The 22,479-nt window shown below is 40.1% G+C and overlaps 1 protein-coding gene and 1 non-coding gene across 2 annotated transcripts in view; both read left to right on the top strand.

Annotated features, from left to right (window-relative positions):
• Positions 1 to 22,078, top strand: part of ARCN1 (archain 1 coat protein complex I subunit delta) — a 28,426-nt gene extending 6,348 nt beyond the window's left edge. The window contains exons 2-10 of the mRNA XM_077777178.1: positions 5,950 to 6,213; positions 6,990 to 7,169; positions 7,280 to 7,485; positions 8,146 to 8,310; positions 11,212 to 11,377; positions 14,180 to 14,327; positions 14,648 to 14,756; positions 18,344 to 18,548; positions 20,316 to 22,078. Of these exons, the coding sequence (XP_077633304.1) occupies positions 5,950 to 6,213; positions 6,990 to 7,169; positions 7,280 to 7,485; positions 8,146 to 8,310; positions 11,212 to 11,377; positions 14,180 to 14,327; positions 14,648 to 14,756; positions 18,344 to 18,548; positions 20,316 to 20,405 (1,533 nt within the window). The 3' untranslated portion in view covers positions 20,406 to 22,078. The remainder of the gene's footprint in view (positions 1 to 5,949; positions 6,214 to 6,989; positions 7,170 to 7,279; positions 7,486 to 8,145; positions 8,311 to 11,211; positions 11,378 to 14,179; positions 14,328 to 14,647; positions 14,757 to 18,343; positions 18,549 to 20,315) is intronic.
• Positions 9,059 to 9,165, top strand: LOC144243185 (U6 spliceosomal RNA). Its single transcript, XR_013338566.1, has one exon. It is a non-coding gene; the product is annotated as a U6 spliceosomal RNA (small nuclear RNA).
• Positions 22,079 to 22,479: the final 401 nt, after the last annotated feature.

Raw genomic sequence — 22,479 nt, 5'->3', positions numbered from 1 at the left:
ACGAACCGCGAGATCATGACCCAAGCGAAAGTCGGACCCTTAACCGACTAAGCCACCCAGGCGCCCCTAATGTTTTATTTATTTCTGAGAGAGAGAGAAAGAGCGTGAGCAGGGGAGGGTCAGAGAGAGAAGCAGATACAGAATCTGAAGACAGGCTCCAGGCTCTGAGCTGGCTGTCAGCACAGATGCAGAGCTCGAACCCACAAAATGTGATATTACGACTGGAGCTGAAGTCTGACGCTTAACCAACTGAGCTACCCAGGTGGCCCTGTTATGGATATTTCGAGGTTTAGAGCCATACTTAGTGTGGGGCACTTTGGTACTACTACAAGAGCCGTATTTTGCTTGTATCTGTGTCATGGAATGACTCAAAGAGAGTCTCAGAGTTTTTCTGCTAAGCCCTACCTACTGTTTTAACCCTACTGTTTGTTCATCTTTACATACTCAAATCCCAAAACATGATTTAAATGCGGTTTCTTTCAAGTCATCCCTGATATTACCAACCAGAAGTAATCTCTTCTCTGAAATCCTAGAGCATATTACTTAACGCACTATGCCCAGTATTAGTTTTATTTTATGTCCAGTGTTTGTGTCTTATATCTAGTTGGCTTTTTAAAAATTAAGGTATAATGGGGCACCTGCGTGGCTCAGTCAGTTAAGTGTTGACTTTGGCTCAGGTCATGATTTCTTGGTTCGTGTATTCGAGCCCCGCGTTAGGCTCTGTGCTGACAGCTCAAAGCCTGGAGCCTGCTTTGGATTCTCTGTCTCTGTCTCTCTTGCTGCCCCTCCCCCACTCACATTCTGTCTCTCAGTCTCTAAAAAATAAACATTAAAAGAAATAAAATTAAATTAAGGTATAATTGACATATAACATTAGTTTCAGGTGTACAGCATAATGACTCGATATTTGTATATGTTGTGAAATAATCATTACAATAGGTCTAGTCAACATCCCTCACCATACACAGTTACAAAATGGTTTTTCTTGTGATGTGACCTTCTAAGATCCTGCTAGGCTTCTGGAAGGAAGAATGCCAATCGGTGTATATAGTAGGTGTTCAATAAATAATCGTTTAGTTATTTTTATAATAATGTTAAAATGGAGACCGCCAATTTATAATTAGCCTTTGACAAGCCCAATTAATAAAGCAAAATAGATGGTGGTTCCTGGGTGGCTCTGGTTAAGTGGCCGACTCTTGATTTCTGTTCAGGTCATGATCTCACAGTGGTGAGACTGAGCCCTATGATGGGCTCCATGATCATAGAGTGGAGCCCACTTGGGAATATCTCTCTCTTTCTCTCTCTCTCTGCTTTTCACCTGTTCCCATTCCTCTCTCTTTCTTGAAATAAACATTAAAAAATATATATAGCAAAGGGGACGACTTGCTCCTCTGCATAGCATATAACTTTATGGTTATAGGTTGTCTTTTGTTTCTTTTTCCCTTTCATATTGCCTTTGATGTTAATTTTTACCTAAGTTCTATCTGTATGGAATGGAGGCTTTTTTTTTCCTATACCCGATGTAGGGCTCAAACTCACAACTCTTGAGATCAAGAGTCATATACTATTCTGACTGAGCCAGCCAGGCACCCTATATAATATTTTTTATTTTTTTACTGTGTATAATATTTTTAATTGATATATCACACCTTTAAAATTATCAATAATTTCTTATTATCCTTAACTGTTCTTTTACTGTTCAAATTTTCCTGTTTTATTATTTTTTTAACAGTGAATCTGGGTACACATAAGATAATTATGATTGGTTGACAGATTTCTTAGGTCTCTTTTAATCTGTGGGTTTGCTCTCCTTTTTATTTTTTTAATTAAAATTTTTTTTTAATTTTTGAATTTTATTTTAAGTAGGCTCCATATCCAACATGGGGCTTGGACTTGTGACCCTGAGATCAAGAGCCACATGTTGTACCAACTGAGGCAACGAGGCGCCCCTGTCCTTTTTATTTTTAATTGAGATACAATTCACCATAAAATTTAGCCTTTCAAATTTCTGTCATTCAGTAGATGTTTTAGTATATTCACAAAGTTGTACACAACCATCACCACTATTTAAGCTTAGAACATTTTCATAACCCCAAAGAGAAAGCCTGTACTCATTAGCAGTCACTCCTCATTTCCCCTTTCCCAGCCCCTGGCAACCACTAATCGACTTTCTGTTTCTGGTTTTGCCTATTCCGGATGTTTCATATAAATGGAAGCATGTAAGATGTGGCCTTTTGTGTTTGGTTTTTTCACTTACCACAATATTTTCAAAGTTCATCCATGTTGTAACATGTTCTTCATTTCTTTTTATGACTGAATAATATTCCATTGTATGGATATACATTTTGTTTATCCATTCATCAGTTGAGGGACTTTTGGGTTTTCACTTTTTAGCTTATTTTCATTATGAATGCTGCTTCTATGAACATTCATGTACAAGTTTTTTATGACAGCTCTTTTCTGAGGGACATTTTGGGACAAAAACCTTATTATTTGGACATATGTGGCATGCAAACCTTTAGTGAACCAGTACAGAGACTTACCTACTTGTCATTAGTAAGCTGAAACAGTGATTACATTTTTAATTTTTTTTAAATTTTTTAATGTTTATTTTTGAGAGACAGAGAGAGCATGTGAGCAGGGGAGGCACAGAGAGAGAGGGAGACACAGAATATGAAGCAGACTTCAGGGTCTGAGCTAGCTGTCAGCACAGAGCCCAATGTGGGGCTCGAACTCATGAACCTTGAGATCATGACCTGAGCCGAAGTCGTATGCTTAACTGACTGAGCCACCCAGGTGCCCCTATTTTTAATTTTTTGATTATTTTGCCAAGGGCACCTGGGTGTCTTGGTTGAGTGTTGGACTTTTTTTTTTTTTTCTAATGTTTATTTGTTTATTTTGAGAGAGAGAGAAGAGAATCCCAAGCAGGCTCTGAGCTGCCAATGCAAAACCCAACTCGAGACTCAATCCTACCAACAGTGAGGTCATGACTTGAGCCAAAATCAAGAGTCAGACGCTTAACCGACTGAGTCATACAGGTGCCCCGAGTGTTTGATTCTTGATTTCGGCTCAGGAAAGGATCCTAGGGTCGTGGGATTGAGCCCCACATTGGGCTCTGTGCTNCCTCCCTCTCTCCCTCTCTCCCTCTCCCTCTCCCTCCCTCCCTCCCTGTAAAATTTTTAAAAAAAGGAAAAAGAAAAAAATAATTTTTTTGCCAGAAATCTTTAGATGGTTGAAATATGAACCTACGATAAAAATTAATGTGAAATTGAATTTCTAGAGAACATTTACTTTTAGCCTTCTGTACAAATGTAACTCTTGGCCTGGTAATAATTTTAGGTCAATTTCATCTCCAAAGGGATTAAAATATTAGCATTATTTGTGTGCCCAAAATTACCCTTCCCTTTATTTAAAGAAATCTTTAATTTAAAGACAGGAAATTACCACGGTGTCCACTTTAAATATCTTAACAATTTTATATGTTAATCATACCTTAAAACCACATTAAAAAAATAAAAATCTATAGCCAAAATAAGTAAATAAAGTTAAAGACATGGGATGGATAATTTCCTATGAGAAACATGCCATAATCATTTTGTTTTTTTATTCTTTTTCTGGTATCCTTTACTCTCTTCAGTATATCTTTTTGCGTCATATGTAGGTGATGACAAAAACCTCCCAAAGGGTCAGTAGTGATGGTGAAAGATTTCTTGAGTTCAAAACTATTTATTTTCAAAAATATAAATATTTGGGGGAAAGTAACTGTTTTTTGGACTTTTAAGTTAGATTATTTGCCATTCTTTTTTAAAAAAATTTTTAATATTTATTTTATTTTTAAGAGAGAGAGTGAGGAGGAGGGCCAGAGAGAGAGGGAGACACTGGATCTGAAGCAGGCTCCAGTTTCTGAGCTGTCAGCACAGAGCCTGACACAGGGCTTAAACCCATGAACCATAAGATCACGACCTGAGCTGAAGTAGGATGCTTAACCAACTAAGCCACCCCAGGGCCACATATTTGCTTTTATTTTATATGGAATTTACTTTCAGGCCATAAGTCTTTGTTCCTTCAGTTTCTTCTGGGGTATTTTTTTCTTCTGTGCAATCCCCTATTCTGGTTTAGGAACAGTCTCTTTTTCAGTAAGGATTATCTCAGTGTGGTAGAGAGAGCTCATGTATGGGTGAATGTGACCATGAGCTCTGTAAGTTCTCCCCACATCTTGGGAGCTTTATTCACCTTGATGTGCTCAGTGACCAGAGGATCTACGTCTGAATCCTTAAGTTCAACCTTAACCGTCTGCATTTTTAAGCATGTACAGTAAAAATTCAGGATTCTTTTTGGGCCACCAACCCTTGTCCAGCCCCGCTCTTTGGCCTGGGTGCACCTACCAACTCTACCTTTATAGTGACAGGGTCTATAGTGATGGGGTCACACAGATTTTTCTGTAAATGACATCCTTTAGATACTTAGTGGCTTTTCAAGTACATACCCTTGATGGCCTGGGCAGTTTTCCTAGTGTTCTTAAAGTGAATATGAAGATTTGAAGCTCCTTTTTTGTTCTTTTTTTTTTTTTTCTTAATGTTTATGTATTTATTTTGAGAGAGAGCTGTGTGTGTGCAGGGGAGGGGCAGACAGAGAAAGAATCCCAAGCAGGCTCTGTGTTCAGCAGTGCTGAGCCTGACACGGGGCTTGATCTCATGATCTGAGCCAAATTCAAGAGTTGAGCACTCAACTGACTGAACCACTCAGGAGCCTCTGAACAGCCTCTATGGATCAAACACTTTTCTAATATAAATTGTTTTCACCTAGTTGCTTGGAAATAAACATGATGGTAATTATCTTCCAAATACCTTAGTTACTAGTCTTGGTGGATAAGAACATTGTGTTCTCCTCTAATTGTTATAGAACTGTATTGATGTACCGAGACTCTAATAAGAATATTTGAGGGGGACCCTCCCCTGCTCATGCTGTCTCTCTTTCTTTCTCTCTCTCTTCTCAAAGATAAATAAAACGTTAAAAAAAAAAAAAGAATATTTGAATTAGCTAGCTTTTTCTTCAAGTTACTTGCCTTTAGGGGACAGGTTTCTGTAAAGCTGCGAAGCTTGACCAGTGGGATAATTCTATTTCACATGTTGTATCCTAGCATTGAGGCTTCTGAAATGTGTAAGTAGTCCTTTTGTTACTGGTATTTGTGAATTTTTGGGTTCCTGCCCTATAGAGATAATTAATACCGTACTTAATTTTCTTACTCCCCTGCTAATGGCATTTGAGGTCTCTTCATCTATCTTTGGTGCTTTGTTTCATTTAATGAATGCCAGACTGTGAGAAAAGACTGTAGGTCTTGATCATTGACTGGTGTCAAAAACTGTGTAAAACATTGAGTCATTCAGTTTCTCATTTTACAGATTGTTTACATATCTAGAGGTAGGATAGTGTGGGATGGGAACATTATTAATCAAAAAGCAAAAGAGCAGCTTGGACTCACTAGATTGGTTCCATGTTCTAGGCAAAAATGAAAGGAAAGGTTAGGGGCTTCTTATAAACCTTTAATCTTCCTGGTCAAACCTGTTTTGCTGTGGAGATTTCTGTTCTTGGAAGAAGTTTAAACTATTCTTAATGGGTCTGCCAAAGCAGAGAACAATCCATTTCTGAGTCATAGGGAATCTGATAACAAACATTTGTAGACGTGGAAAAAGGTGGGGTTTTTTTAATAAGTTTTTCTTAAGATATGCTACTGAAAAATAGGGATGATAGTTTCATTTTCCTCTATCGTAGCTTTATGTTACGAATTACATACTAGAATAAAAAGAGCAATGAAGTAGAGTTTGAAAGTCAGCATTCTAACATTCACATCACTGAATAACTGAGTGTGGCATCCTGTGGAAGAAATGAGGATGCTAAGAAAACAGACGTGAAGAAATAATTAGTATTTACTTACTGTGTTCCTGCCAGGTGCTCTTGGCAGCAGCCGTCTGCACGAAGGCGGGAAAGGCTATTGTTTCTCGGCAGTTTGTGGAGATGACCCGAACTCGGATTGAGGGCTTGTTAGCAGCGTTTCCAAAGCTCATGAACACTGGAAAACAGCATACATTTGTTGAAACAGAGAGTGTAAGATATGTCTACCAGCCTATGGAGAAACTGTATATGGTGCTGATCACTACCAAAAACAGTAACATCTTAGAAGATCTGGAGACCCTAAGACTTTTCTCAAGAGTGGTAAGAGTCCTTTTGTAATAGTGGGTTATAGTTTTCTGCTTTAAATTTTCTCTGTGAAACTGTTTATCCCCCAGAGCAGCTCATGCTTACCGGTTTGCATGGTCCCCACCCCTACCCCAGCAGCTGATAGCTACGGCTCCTTCCTTATTCATTCAGCAAACACTGGGTGTCCTCCCAGACTGAGTATCCCAAAAGAGAATGTGTGAATTGACCTTTCCTTTCACAGTTCTTAACTGGTTGCTCCGATCTGTTTTTGTGGTTCTGACACTTGTTTGTCCATATTTTTAGATAATGTTTATTAGATAAGATTTATTTATCTGTTTAAGTATTTTTTTAAGAGATGGAGTGTGCACACATTCTCTAAAAATAAACATTAAAAAAAAGTTGGCTGCTTAATTGACTAAGCCACCCAGGTGCCCTTATTTAATTTTTAAGATTATGTTTTTAAGTAATCTCTACACCCACCATGGGGCTTGGACAGCCCTAAGATCGAGTTGCATGCTCTTATCTACTGAGCCAGCCAGGTGCCCCAGATAAGACGTATTGATACAACACAACACAACACAGCACAGCACACACACACACACACACACACACACACAGACACACACTTTATGCTAAAGTCTTGCTTAAAAGAAAGAGTAGAGAATCTAACAGAGGGATTCGGGATTATGAAATCTGTGTATTTTATTTTACTTTTTAAAAATATGTGTATTTCAAAGGATAAGACTTGGAAACATAAATGCTGACAAATTTTAAATCTTTTCCACTATTAGATACCTGAGTATTGCCGAGCCTTAGAGGAGAATGAAATATCTGAGCACTGTTTTGATTTAATTTTTGCTTTTGATGAAATTGTTGCCCTGGGATACCGGGAGAATGTTAACCTGGCACAGATCAGAACCTTCACAGAAATGGATTCTCATGAGGAGAAGGTGTTCAGAGCAGTTAGAGAGGTAAATAGCATCTTCTTTGGGAGTTCTTGTTTGTGTATCTTTCTTTTAGACTTTTAGTATTTTGATTTTCTTATAACCAAAGCCAACTCCATGAATGTCTCTTGTTGTAGACTCAAGAACGTGAAGCCAAGGCTGAGATGCGGCGTAAAGCAAAGGAATTACAACAGGCCCGAAGAGATGCAGAGAGACAGGGCAAAAAAGCACCAGGATTTGGAGGCTTTGGAAGCTCTGCAGTATCTGGAGGCAGCACAGCGGCCATGATCACAGAGACCATCATTGAGACTGATAAACCAAAAGTGGCACCTGCCCCAGCCAGGTACAATCCAGTGTATCCCCAGCAGCCCTCGAGTGGCAGGAGAAGGCTGCATGTGTGTATTGTGCAGGGATACCTGATTTCTGGCAAGTGGAAAATAACGAGTGACTTAATGAAGTAAGATGTAATATTAAATTTGGCTACATTGGCTACATAAAAAAGGGATAAAGGAGAAATCTGAAGGTAGAGGATTTTTGTGTTAAAGCGTTCTTTTACAAATTATACCATGAGAGTTGCCTTATTTTGGGAGAGAAGGGGATATTTACTTATGGAACATTTTTAAATCTTAGTGTGAATGCCTTTCAGGGAGAATCTGAACTACCTGAAAGTATACGTAGCAGTTTGTTTATGCACAGGTGTATTGATCCGGATGAAAAGTACAAAGTTCACATCTGATCATGCATGCTTACATAAATGTACCTTTGATCTTTTGGTCCCTGAAGCTTATATATTAATAGTGACTCAGCTGCCAGCGTGGGCAGGGAATAGTGTGATTCTCCACTAAACCCTAGGATGCTTGGGTTTTTCCCTTGAAATCTGCTCATTCCTCTTAGAGAACAGGTTTAAGGAAAGCTTTGATTATATGGGGTTACTAATTAATAATTTTTAAAACTCATGTATGTGTTTTTTCTTAACTTTGTTATTTCTTATTCTTCCATTTAGGCCTTCAGGTCCCAGCAAGGCTTTGAAACTTGGAGCCAAAGGGAAGGAAGTAGATAATTTTGTGGACAAATTGAAATCTGAAGGTGAAACTATCATGTCCTCCAATTTGGGCAAACGTACTTCTGAAGCAACCAAAGTGCATGCTCCCCCCATTAATATGGAAAGGTCAGTAACTTTTTCAGTAAGAACAGACCATATGTTTAAAAATGTTTGTTTCAGGGGCGCCTGGGTGGCTTAGTCCGTTAAGCGTCCGACTTTCGCTTAGGTCATGATCTCGCAGTTTGTGGGTTCGAGCCCCGCGTCGGGCTCTGTGCTGACTGCCAGCTCAGAGCCTGGAGCCTGTTTCAGAGTCTGTGACTCCCTCTCTCTCTGACCCTCCCCTGCTCACGCTGTCTCTCTCTCTCTCTCCTAGAAATAAATAAAATGTTAAAAAAAAAAGTTTGTTTCAGCGCATTACAAATTTTTTATGTGACTTTTAACTTTTCCAGAGTTTAAAAGACTTAGGATGTATTCTAGGGGCACCTGGTTGACTCGGTTGGTTTAAACGTCTGACTCTTGATTTTGGCTCAGATCATGATCTCACCGTTCACGAGATTGAGCCCTGTGTTGGGCTCTGTGCTAACAGCATGGAGCCGGGTTGGGATTTTCTCTCTCCACCCCCCACTCTCAAAATAAATAAACATTAAAAAGACAATAAAATCGAAGTGTTCAAAAAAAAAAAGACTAGGAAAATATATTCTAGATTTTAGCATGGGATCTTTTTTTTTTTCTTTTAACCATTGTTGGGGGCTCTCAGCTATTCATTTCCTATGAAATTTAGAACTTAACCTTTTATCAACTCTGTGTTGGCTAAATTTATGATTTTGTCTTCATGCCTAGTGTTTGCCTTGTCTCTTAAAGTGGACTTGAATTAGTGCTCGCTTTGGCAGCACATAAACTAAAATTGGAATGATACAGAGAAGATGAGCATGGCCCCTGTGCAAGGATGACATGCAAATTTGAGAAGCTTCCATATTAAAAAATAAAAAGTGGACTTGAATTAGAGAGCTAGACGTGTAGCAGCCCTTCACTATTTTTTGGCGTGGCTTTTTCTAATTAAACTTTAAGGAGAACCAATCTTTAATACAAAATGGATAAATATCTTTAATAGCAAATTAAAATCTTACCTTTTCAGTACTTAAACTTGGTATAGAATATTTTTATTTGTCTCTGATCTCAGGATTGGTTGGTAACATTTTTAGTTCACATATTCATGACTCAGATTTCTTGTCTTGAAGCCCAGACCTTCTACTGTTGCTGATGGTTTTTGGGGTCAAGTGAAAGATGAGTCTGGGAGGATACTTTTATCAGGTGTGCATGAAAAGGAGTGTTTTGTATTTCCTGTTCAGGCTGAAATGAACAGGAGTACATTGGGATAAATCTCTTAAATCGCTAAAGCTCCTGTGTTGTTCCTAGCGGTTGCTTTGTGTGAGACAAAGGCTTGACACTATTTTAAAAAGATGTTGGAAACCATCATGTATTAGAGAGAGGGCTCAAGGCTCTTTCCTAAATGATGACATACTTGTTGAGCATGAAGCAAACTCTTGAGAAGACACATGGGCCCCTGTGCTGTTTGAAGATGGGTTACTTTGTGGTCTTGACTCTCATGCCTTTGTTTCTGGGATGACTTCTGTGGTGGACAGAGTAGGATACCAGAATATTCTTTTTAGCTTCTGCAGTTCACCCAGTTAAAAATAGTTTTTGTAAAGGGTATGGATAGATTGTACTTCCTAGTTGCCCAGAGAGGCAGCACTTTTTGTTTTACTTATTTTTTGTATTAGGTTATACATTGATACAGTTCAAAATTCAAAAGGTTTCAAAAGTATTACAATAAAAAGTCTCTCTCCCACCCAGCCAGGCAAGTTTCTCTTTTTGGAGGCAACTAGTATTAATTAGTTTCTTCTTGTATTTTTCGGAGGGGTATAGTCTATATGTAGACAAATTAAAATATACATATTTTATTTTTCTTCTTTTTATACAGGAGTAGTAGCGTACTAGATACATTTTCCAGTTGCTTTTTTCACTTATTTTGGAGATGAGAATATCTTTATTTGAAGCAATAAAGATATGGCATCTGAATGTAAGACTTTATCCTAAACTGGATCTTGTCCAACTTTTAATTAAAAAAAATTTTTTTTAACGTTTATTCATTTTTGAGACAGAGAGACAGAGTGTGAGCAGGGGAGGGGCAGAGAGAGAGGAAGACATAGACCGAAGCAGGCTCCAGGCTCTGAGCTAGCTGTCAGCACAGAGCTCAACGTGGGGCTCAAACTCATGAACCAGGAGATCATGACCTGAGCCTAAGTCGGATGCTCAACCAACTGAGCCACTCAGGCACTCTTGGATCTTGTACAACTTTAAAGGACATTATTAGGTCAGCTGACAAAATTAGCATATGGATGGTAGATTAGACAAAGTATCAATGTTCTTTTAGGAAGTTAACAAGTACTGTGGTTATATAAGAGACAATATCCTTGTCTTACAAGATATACTCTGAAGTGTTTAGGGCTAAAGGGCCATGGTATATATAGTCTGCCTCTAAGTGGTTCAGGAAAAGGAGTCAAATAATAGTGGTAGAGAGTATGCAAATGATAAAGCAAATGGTGGGATAAAATGTTAACAGCATTTAAAAAGCATATAAATGTATTCCTGGTATAATTTTAATTTTTTTCATTGTTAAAATTATTTTCAAATGAAAAGCACTTTCAGTTGTTACTCCCTTTCTTCACAACTGCTTAGTATGCATTTTTGTGGATGTACCTTTATGTATTTAAGCAGTTCCCTACCGATGGACACTTAGTTGTTTCCAAACTTTAGCTATTAGAAACATTTCTTCAGAGAATGACCACTACATTGTTTGCACAGCTGAGACTTTGCAGGATGAAAGGGTATGGTGCTTTAAATTTTGTACATAGAGCAGCAGCACCTTAAAATAAGTTGTTGATGGCTAATCACCATCAAACCCTGGGGAAAGGGAATTCTGGTTTCTGCCTTTATGAACACATTTTATTACATTTTTCCCTACAGTGTGCACATGAAGATTGAGGAAAAGATTACACTAACCTGTGGCCGAGATGGAGGATTGCAGAATATGGAATTGCATGGCATGATCATGCTTAGGATCTCAGACGATAAATTTGGCCGAATTCGTCTTCATGTAGAGAATGAAGATAAGAAAGGGGTGCAGCTACAGGTGTGTAGAGGCTTTGGATAAGGAAGTCAACTGGAGTTTCTGCTTTGAAACATAGAACACAGAAAACATTTCTATAACTAGTACCATTCTACGTGGCTAGGACAGAAGTTAACTTACTATGCAACAGTGGATACCTTAAGGTGGTAAATCTCTTCCCAGGTAGCTTTAGAGTGATTGATAGCAGTTATATTAGAATAGCCTTTTAATGTTGGAATTGAGTGAAAGTTCATTTTGCAATCTAAACAAAGGTACAAATAGATGCTTATTACTGTTAGGCAAATAGTAAAATAATTCTTCATGATATGGCTTGAAATATAGTTTAAAAAAAAAGACAAGTTTTTTTTTTTTGTTTGTTTTTTTTAAGATTTATTTTTAAGTAAGCTCTGTACCCAACATGGGGCTGGAACTCACAACCCTGAGATCGAGTCGCATGCTCTACCAACTGAACCAGCCAGGAGCCCCAGACAAAGTTTTTAAATTTAATAGGGAGATATATATTTTTTTATGTATATTTGTTAATGAATATTTATTTTTGAGAGACAGAGCGCAAGCAGGGGTCGGACAGAGAGAGAGAAAGAGACATAGAATCCAACGCGGGGCTTGAACACACGACAGATCATGACCTGAGCCAAAGTCAGATGCTCAGCTGACAGAACCACTCAGGTGCCCATAATAGGTAAATTTTTTTTTTAATTTTTTTAAATTTTTTTATTTCTAGGAGAGAGAGAGAGAGACAGCATGAGCAGGGGAGGGTCAGAGAGAGAGGGAGATACAGAATCTGAAGCAGGCTCCAGGCTCTGAGCTGGCTGTCAGCACAGAGCTCGACGCGGAGCTCGAACCCACAAACCACGAGATCATGACCTAAGCGAAAGCCGGATGCTTAACCGACTAAGCCACCCAGGCGCCCCTTTTTAAAAATTTTTAAATTTATTTTAAAAAATTTTAAATAATTTATTTTTTATTAAAATTTTTTTTTACTGTTATTTATTTTTGAGAGACAGAGTGCGAGTGGGGGAGGGGCAGAGAGAAATGGAGACACAGAATATGAAGCAGGCTGAGCTGTCAGCAATAGAGCCTGACCTGGGACTCGAAGCAACGGAAGTGTGAGATCATGACCTGCACCAAAGTTGGATGCTTAACCAACCGAGCCATCCAGGCACCCCATATTTATTTTTAAAGTTTATTTATCCTGAGAGAGAGGCAGCACAAGTAGGGGAGGGGCAGAGAGAGAGAGGGAGACAGAGAATCCCAAGCAGGCTCCACACTGCCAGGGCAGAACCCAACTTGGGGTTGGAACTCCTAAAACTGTGAGATCATGACCTGAGCTGAAACCAATAGTCGATGCTTAACTGACTGAGCCACTCAGGCATCCCAATGTGATTTCTTTGTAAGGAGATTTTTTTTTTAACATTTGGTTATTTTTGAGAAAGAGCACGCATGCACGCGCACCAGCAGGGAGGTACAGAGAGAGAGGGAGACAGAGAATCAGAAGCAGGCTTCAGTCTCTGAGCTGTCAGCACAGAGCCCAATGTGGGGCTCGAACCCACGAACTGTGAGATCATGACCTGAGCCGAAGTCGGACACTTAACCTAGTGAGCCACCCAGATGCCCCTGATTTCTTTTTAAGTTTACTTATTTAAATTTTGAGAGAGGGACTGAGAATGCAAGTAGGAGAGGGGCAGAGAAAGAATCTCAAGCAGGCTCTGGCACTGTCAGCACAGAGCCCTTACGGGGGCTCAAACTCACCAACTGTGAGTTCATGACCTGAGCCAGAATCAAGAGTCAGATGCTTAACCGACTAAGCTATCCAGGTGCCCCATTAATATGATTTCTGTAGTCCATCTTACTTGGCCTGAATTTGAACAACTGTAGTGCTCTGGGCAAGATTGCAACAGTTTAGTTGCACAGAACTTTTTCCTCTCCTGCCTGCTGACTATAAGGCCAGGACTCCTATCTGACCTGGGCTGCTGATCAGCATCTAACTAATCTTAATCTTCTACTTGGCTTCCCTGGACCTACCATGATGTTGCTTCCTGTGAAGGGTTTTTAGAAAGGACTTGGTTAAATGTCTTTAACTTTTTCAGTTACAAAATTATTAACTTGTTCAGTTACAAACAAAATGGTTTAGATTTAAAGATTTTATTTTATTTTATTTAAAAATGTTTTTCTTATTTATTTCTGAGAGAGAGAGAGAGACAGTCTGAGCAGGGGAGGGTCAGAGAGAGAGAGAGAGACACAGAATCCAAAGCAGGCTCCAGGCTCCAAGCTGTCAGCACAGAGTCCGACGCAGGGCTCAAACCCACAAACCATGAGATCATGATCTGAGCTGAAGTCGGATGCTCAACTGACTGAGCCACCCAGGGTCCCCTAAAGATTTTATTTTTAAGTTATCTCTATACCCAATATGGGGCTTGAACTCACAACCCTGAGATTAAGAGTTGCATGCTTCACCAACTGAGCTGGCCAGGTGCCCCATGGCATTCTATCTTAGACCAGAAGGAATTTATTTCCTATTTTTTTTAACATAAATTTCGGGGGGGAGGGGGTTGATGTTTATTTATTTGGAAAGAGGACAAGCATGAGTTGGGGTGGGGGTGCAGAAAGAGAGGGAGGGAGAGAAAGGGTCCCAAGCAGGCTCTGTGCTGAAAGCACAGACAATGGGGTTTGATCTCAAGAACTGTGAGACGGGACCTGAGCCGAAATCAACAGTTGGACGCCTGATTGACTGAGCCACCCAGGCACCCCTGTTTCCAATCTCATCATGCCCCAACCTTAGAAGTTTTTTTTCCCTTCTCATTTTAGACCCATCCAAATGTGGATAAAAAACTTTTCACTGCAGAGTCTCTGATTGGCTTGAAGAATCCAGAGAAGTCATTCCCAGTCAACAGTGACGTAGGGGTGCTAAAGTGGAGGCTACAAACCACAGAAGAATCTTTTATTCCACTGACAAGTAAGTGCTTCTGGCCAGTCCCACTAAGCTAGTCGGCACTGAGAACTAGAAATACCCCTGGCTTGTATATGCTCTTACATTCATCGCATAGCAAAGTTCTTCTTTGACAAAATTATATCCTTTCAAAATGGAGTCAGTGCTGCATTTTGTGTATGTTAATCATGAGCTTTCATTTTTAATAGCTTAAATCTGGAAACTTACTTATAATAGTTTGTATTAGGTTGTTTAAGGCCTGCAGCTGTCAGCTTTGATTTGCTGTCCTAATTTTTCTCCACTCTCTTTCTAGTATTTGAGTATTCCTGCTTTGCTTTTCTTCTCAGTTAATTGCTGGCCCTCAGAGAGTGGAAATGGCTGTGATGTCAACATAGAATATGAGCTACAAGAAGATCATTTAGAACTGAATGATGTGATTATCACCATCCCACTCCCGTAAGTGGTGTCCCCCACGTAATCAATGTTTTCTGTATTGGGCTTCTAGAATTAGTCTTTTTTTTTTTTTTTTTTTTTTTTACAAATAGTTTATTGACAAATTAGTTTCCACATAACACCCAGTGCTCATCCCCACAAGTGTCCTCCTCCATGCCCATTCCCCTCCCCCCTACATCCATCAGTCCTCAGTTTTTGTCAGCATTCAAGAGTGTCTCATGGTTTGCCTCTCTCCCTTTCCCCCACCATTTCCCCCCTTCTTCTCCCCCTTGTTCCTCCATCAAGTTCCTCCTAATCCTCCTATACGTGCAAACATATGATATTTGTCCTTCTCTGCCTGACTTATTTCGCTCAGCATAACACCCTCAAGGTCCATCCATGTTGCTACACATGGCCAGATTTCATTGTTTCTCATTGCCATGTAGTATTCCATGGTATAGATAAACCACATCTTCTTGATCCATTCGTCCGTTGATGGACACTTAGGCTCTTTCCACGTTTTAGCTATTGTGGAGAGTGCTGCTATGAACACTGGGGTACATAGAACTAGTCTTTTGGAACTTGTTGGAACTTGTTTTGGATGCAGCACTCAGTTGGCTACCCATCATAAGAATCTGCTTCCTAAACAGGCCAGTTGTAAAAGAAACTAGGAACAAAAGGCTTTGATACTATGACGGTTCCACTTATAGGACATAGTGAAAATGTGTTCTACTCCTGGAACAAATCAGGAGGTAGAGAGGAAGGCAGTTGATTAAAAGGGCACAAGAGAACTTTTGAGGATGATGGAAATGTTCTCTGACTTGATAGTTATAGTGCTTACAAGATTATATAGTCAAAGTGCATGCAGTGTACACTGTAAGAGGAGTGGATTTACTGTTTTAAAACCAACTCGAACAAAGCCAGTTGTAGTTCTAAGAGCAGGGTTTTCAGATTGTTGGGCCGCGGTTTGTTCCTGTAGTAATGAAGACTTCCAGAAGGAGGAGCCCATTCTCTGTGAAAAACCATTCTCACTTTTGTTTGCTACTCAAAGAAATGGAATCTGACTGAGTCTTTCTCTTTCACTTTGTTCTCTAAACTTTTAGCTAAAGATGAGAGTACATTTTCTTTGTTTCTTTTTGTTTTAATGTTTATTTACTTTGGAGAGAGAGAGTGCAAAAGGGGGGGGGGGGGGCACAGAGCCCAATGCAGGGCTCCAGCTCAATGAGCCATGAAATCGTGACCTGAGCTGAAGTCAGACGCCTAACCGACTGAGCCACCCAGTTACCCTGACACTACATTTTCAAGGGAGCTACTGATTCCTGCTGGAACACATCTACATTAGTTTTAGTGAACTTTCTAATAGTTTTATTGTGGTTTATTTAGTTTATTGACCTAGTTGATTGACCTACGATAAACTACACGTAATAAAATTGTACAGTTTGTAAGTTTGGCACATACACTTGTGGAACCATCACCACAATTAAGATAATGATAATATCCATCACCCCTAGAAAATTAGTTCCCGTAAGTTTTTGCTGTGTGCTCAAATGGCCTACTTTCCAGGATCATCTGGAAATATTCTCTCCCTCAAATTAATCTCACTAGCACTTCCAGTGAGTGTGCCCTGTTATATCACCAATGAATTCCTAGCCCCTCTCCTCTTCCTCTCAGTACCTACCCCCTATGGTTAAGTATGGGTGTCATTATGCTTAGTAAGTGTATTCTTAATGTATTTTTATTGTTACATTATTTATTATTGCAGACAAAATGGCACTATTTTAATTTGTAGTGTGTTTCCTTTTTACATGGCCAGGTCAGGTTTTTAAGTTATTTGTTTTTAATGGGAGGGTTTTTTTTAAATTTTTTAAAAATGTTTATTTTTGAGAGAGAGAGTGAGCACAAACGGTGGGGGGCAGAGAGAGAGGGAGACACAGAATCTGAAGCAGGCTCCAGGCTCTGAGCGTTCAGCCCGGAACCCAATGCAAGGCTCGAACCCAAGAGCTGTGAGATCATGACCTGAGCCAAAGTTATACGCTCAACTGACTGAGTCACCCAGGCGCCCCTGGGTTTGTTTGTTTGTTTTTTTTTTAAATATAACAGCGCCCCTGGTTTTTAGTCATTCTTATTTTTCCATTAAAAAAATATGCTTGGGACACCTGAGTGGCTCATTTGGTTAAGCATCCAACTCTTGACTTTGGCTCAGGTCATGATCTCTCAGTTCATGGGATTGAGCCCTGAATCAGGCTCTGCACTAACCATGTGGAACCTGCTTAGGGTTCTCTCTCTCTCTCTCTCTCTCTCTCTCTCTCTCTGCCTGCCCCTGCCCCACTCCTTCTCATCCTCTCTCTCAAAAATTTTTTTTAATTAAAAAAATAAAAAGTATGCTTTATTACCAATTTCTTCTTTATTGGAGTAACTATCTTATTCTTCACAGCACGGTTATTCTTACAGAACAATAGATGGCTACCTTGAACCATTGTAGGACTTGGGCGTTGGTGTCAGGTGTGGGTTTTGTTTTGTCAAGATTTATTTTACTAGGCTATTTTTAGGATGCCACAATTTTTAGGCCTTTCCATCTACCCTATAATTGTGGTTATGGTGGTTTCCTATGTCTTAGTTCAGTTTTGCAATAGTCTCCAGAAAAGACCCTTACACAACATTTTACCCTATTGTCTAGAACTGATTAGATTTTAGAGATCAGAATCGGAATCGGAACAAGGGCAGAGAGAAGAAACATATATACAGCTGGGACCATAAAATGGATAGGGAAGAGCTAATCAGGTTGTATCACCCTTAAAATCTTCTTTGTCTTCCTTATTTACTCTGTCCCTAATACAGGCATTTAATGTCATTGGTGAATTAAAAGACAGTAAATTTAGAATGTGTAGGAGTGGGTGATGCTGCCCGTCAGCCACCTTTGCAGGTGCAGAGTACACCCTAACTAGCCCTGTTTCTCTTGCAGACTAAGGACAGCCATGTGTCTCTTTTCTCCCACCATGTGCACATTCTGGGCAGAGAAAGTTGTGTTTTCACTTACCAGATTAAGTCCATTTACTGGATTGTAAATCAGACTTTTTGGCATCAACTACAAGTTTTGAAACGTTCTAAAGTCTTTTGAAAACCTCTTCTCAAAGGCCCAAATTCATCTCCATTCTAAATAATCACATAATGGTGTGTAAGGTTTCCCACCAGTACAGTCACTATGTCTTCCCCCCATTGTCATCTATAAAGAGAGCTGCATTATGTTAAAATTCTTTCTTGACAGGGCAACAAACCCTTGGTGCAGGACTTTTGGAAATATATCCTACTTCACATGTTTGTCGGTCTTAGTCCCTGACTAGCTCCAGATCTGATCCACAGGTTGGAGCAGCTGGCTGGTTTATCTGCCAGTTACCCACGCTTGTATGTATTTGTATCTATAAAAAGCAGTGAGTGGGACCCTTCAGCCAAGGTGCTAATAAGACTGTTTGATCCTTGCAGTTCGAGCCTCACTTTTTTCAAGGATCATGTAATGTGGGCAGAATTTGAGGAGCATTTTCGGGGCTGGTTTTCCTTGGCAGAGTTCTTCTAGCTCTGGACACCTAATGTGACACAGGTGTTTCTCATGACAGATCCGGTGTCGGTGCGCCGGTGATTGGTGAGATTGATGGCGAGTATCGACATGACAGTCGACGAAATACCTTGGAGTGGTGCCTGCCAGTGATTGATGCCAAAAATAAGAGTGGCAGCCTTGAATTCAGCATTGCTGGGCAGCCCAACGATTTCTTCCCTGTTCAAGTCTCTTTCATCTCCAAAAGAAACTACTGTAACATACAGGTACCCCCTTTTAATAGAGAGCACGTAATGGGGAAAGTGGGGGGACAGATGCCAGATAAGCAGCATGGGATCAAAAATCAGAAAAGCTGGGCGCCTGCCTTGCTAGCTAATTAGTAGAGCATGCGGCTGTTGATCTTGGGGTTGTGAGTTCAAGTCCTACGTTGGGCCTAGAACTTACTTTAAAAAAAAAATCAAGAGCTAGTATTCACTGCAGATTCTATTATTGACTCTCATTGTATGATCTTGGTCAAATTCCTCTCCTGTTTTAACTCATTTTTCCTCTCTAGATTGGACAAGGTAAAGAAATTGAATATGAACATGTATAAAAGTATTCATGGATTGTGTAAGATTTAGATCTCTTACTTGCCTGTTTTTTTTTTTAAACAATCTCATATATTTTAAAAGCCTTTTACCAAAACATGCAACCCATGGATTTCTAATCCCTTTTATATGTCACTTGGTTTGGACACAAGGAAGGAAAGTTTATCTGGAAGGCAAAATTATTTCCCCTCAAAAGTGATTCTAATAGAAATGGATACAATGTTTGGATTTTTTGTGTTACTGCATCCCTTCATTAATACAGATAATCAGCCAGTTCTGTTGCAAACTTTGCCTTTTAGATAGGCAAAGCAGTGGAGATTGTGAACTGTTTCTTGAGATCGTTATTTTTAATTCCTTGTTTCTCCAGTTTCTCAAGTTGCATTACAAGGGCCCAGTTCATATTGTCATTTCCCTTCTGACTTGGTGTCTTGCTTGTTACTGTGGCACTGTCTTATCCTCCCAGATGGTCTCTGTGTCTCCTGTAAGTGTTCAGGAGACTACGGGGGCCTTCCTGTGGTGGGGCGTTTTAAAAAGCAGTTCTCTCTCCACTCTTAGTTGTTGGCATAAAGCCCCTCAATATTGGGAGCATGCGGTTGAACCCAAGACAGTCAATTTTCACGGGTATGTTTTCAGGGCTCCTGACTGGCTCCGTCAGAGGAGGAGCATGTGACTCTTGATTTCAGGGTCGTGAGTTCGAGCTCCACACTGGGTGTAGAGATTACTTAAATTAAAAAAAAAAAAAAAAAAAAAAAAAAAAAACTTAAAAAAAAAAAAAAAAAAATGACTTCACNAAAAAAAAAAAAAAAAAAAAAAGATACAATAACTTAAAAAAAAAATAAAAGAAATGGGTACATTTTCCTGTTTCAGAACATTTGAAAAACCTCGTTAGAAAATATAATCAGTGGTTCAAGCATCATGTTGATGCCCTTATAGGCACTATTGTTACAGGTAATTCATTAAACTAGACATTTATAATTAAAAAGAAAAGACGAGATGTCACAGAAGGACACAGCCATTTCTAGAAAATATGTGTGATAGAGCCACTTAGTGAGGCTTTGAGAGCAAGTCAAGCAAATAAAGTTGAAGAGTTAGAATTTTGCATTTTGGGTCAAAATATCAATTGATCAGCCTGATAAAATGTCTGTAGACTTCATAGGTTTTATGGGAGGACCTGAGTAACGGCCACTCATTCTAGATCTTTTACTTGATAACCACATACTCCACCTCTCATCCCAGCAGTTGTCTTTTCTGTGTGGGAAGCAGGTTAATCATGGCAGTGGGGAATGGTGCCGCTGTGAGCTACAGTTGTGAATTACCTTTGTTAGTATTTTTGAGTTATTTTTAATGCTGCTTTCAGGGAACTTGATCTGTTCTGTCCTGAGAATTTAGTCGGTGCCTTGGAGACTTGCCCTCCTGCTTTACCTTATTCTTTGTTTGTTTCCCTAGGTTACCAAAGTGACCCAGGTAGATGGAAACAGCCCTGTGAGGTTTTCCACAGAGACCACTTTCCTAGTGGATAAGTATGAAATCCTGTAATACCAAGGAGAGGGAACCAGAGAGGAAATATTTCAAATTAATAAAGAAGAAGCCAACAGTGGCTGAAGAGTTTTTTTCAAATCTACAAGCCATTGGAGACCCTTTTTTCTGGTACAATGCACGATTCTCTGCGCGCAAGGACCCTCAACTCACCCTCAGTGTTTAAGTGTCACAGAGACGTTCTTTGGCAAAGAAAGACACAAACATAAAGGGAAAGGCTGCTGATTTCTTTGGCAGGTCTCACCACTGGCCAGCAGGAACGCACGCTCTCCAGAGAATGCCCCCAGTTAAACAGCTTCTCTGCCTTCACCCCAGTCGTGGCTCCTTTGTTTTAATCCCTGAATATAGTTACATTTCATACTTTGTTTTTAAAAGTTTTCTCTGCACATTTTCTTTTTTCCCCTCTTTGTCTCTTCAAATTTTAATCTTTTAAACTCCTTAACCTTCGTTTTTTTCTTTCTGTGCATTCAGTCACGTGCTGGGATCATCTGTATGTAGGCATTACATCTGGCGCTCCTGGAAACAGTTGCTCTAGCCCATTCTCCATCTTCAGGCTCTTCAGGTGACCTGCTTAAGGGGTATGAGGTCTAGAAGTTAAAAGATAAGGACGTCCTTTGTCATTTTCCTATCCGCACTCATCCCTCCCTCCCTCTGCCAAGGTGTCTTCCTTCCAGTCCTGCCCCTCCAGTTTAGAACAGTACTGTGAACCCGACCTGTGTCGCTATTAAAGACAGCTAGCTGAGAGGCAGCTTTCAAATGGCACAGCCCTACTTCAGGATGCCTGAGCAGAGAATGGTTATGTCCAGTGAGGGATTTCACATCCACAGGTAATCATGTCTGCTGCTGGTGCTACCCAAGCGTCTAGTGCTTTTGAATTCTTCAGCTAAAACATAAGAGCTCATGGTCTTCGTAATCTATTCACATTGCCTCGATTTCACCACCTCCTCCTTCCTGGCTGTTCTCTGCGTTACCCGGTCCCTCCCCACTGTCCCTATCCCTGAAATCCTTCCTTTTCCTCCCGTGAGCCTTTTCTATTGAGTGTCCTCATGCCCCGTCTCATCCATTACTCTTGCAGTGAAGAAGGCTACATCGGCCAGCCCCGCTTTGGCTTTTTAACCCAGTATTGCACTTCGTATGTGGGGGGAGCTGCTGCAGCCCCAGCAGGGGGGCGGCGGGGCGGATGACTAGGTGACCTGCTGCGCTTCCAGCTGGCTGGAGAGTACCATTCCCACTGGGGACAGCATCTGGCCTCCCCTGCAAAGAGTGTACTGTCCTTGAAGCAGAGCAGGCACGCACAGGTGGCCATGGATGGAATTGATTGCCAAAGAAATTTCTGGCCTTTCCCTTTCCCTTAACTGCATCAGGGAAGAATCCTTATCTCTGGCTTGGTTTCCACATGAGGTTTTTTTTGAGGAAGGGGACTGGGACAAGAAATGTGTCATGTAGCTAAATAGGCGAGAAATCTTATTAATCCAGTTTTGTTTGAAAGTTGCTTGTCCATACGATTTTTTTAAAGTTTAGTTTCAAAACTTTTTTTTTCTGAAATTACTTTTGGGGTAATATTTAAAATGAGAGACATTTTGTAACCCTGTAAAATACATAGGGAATATAACATTCCAGTGTACACAAAGAAGGAAAATTCTTTAATCAAATAAAGAGTATTATAAAATGAATGTTCATTAGACTCTTGACTCTCTCATACTGTGGTGTCTGCTTGCTGATTTGAGATGATGTAACAGGATCTAAGTTTAAAAATTAATGACATGTTTTTTTCAGAGAAAATAATCTCTATGGGTATTCGTTGCCTTCCCGCATATTACAGGGATTGTGCCACCTCGTGTATTTTTCTGCATTTGAGCGCACACACATACACATGCATTCCTGACGGCAGTACTTAATTGGTCCTAATTTTGTCAGGGGGAGTTGTAGAGTCAGAAACAGGAGGCTTCAGGGGCGCCTGGGTGGCTCAGTCGGTTAAGCGTCTGACTTTGACTCAGGTCATGATCTCACAGTTCATGCGTTCAAGCCCCGCATCGGGCTCTGTGCTGACAATGCGCACCCTGAAGCCTGCTTC

This window comes from Crocuta crocuta, unplaced genomic scaffold (assembly GCF_008692635.1).
Source record: "Crocuta crocuta isolate KB4526 unplaced genomic scaffold, BGI_CrCroc_1.0 scaffold271, whole genome shotgun sequence".
In the NCBI taxonomy this organism is placed as follows: domain Eukaryota; kingdom Metazoa; phylum Chordata; class Mammalia; order Carnivora; family Hyaenidae; genus Crocuta; species Crocuta crocuta.
Note: the sequence above shows the minus strand (reverse complement) of the source record. Positions and strands in the feature narration are given on the sequence as shown.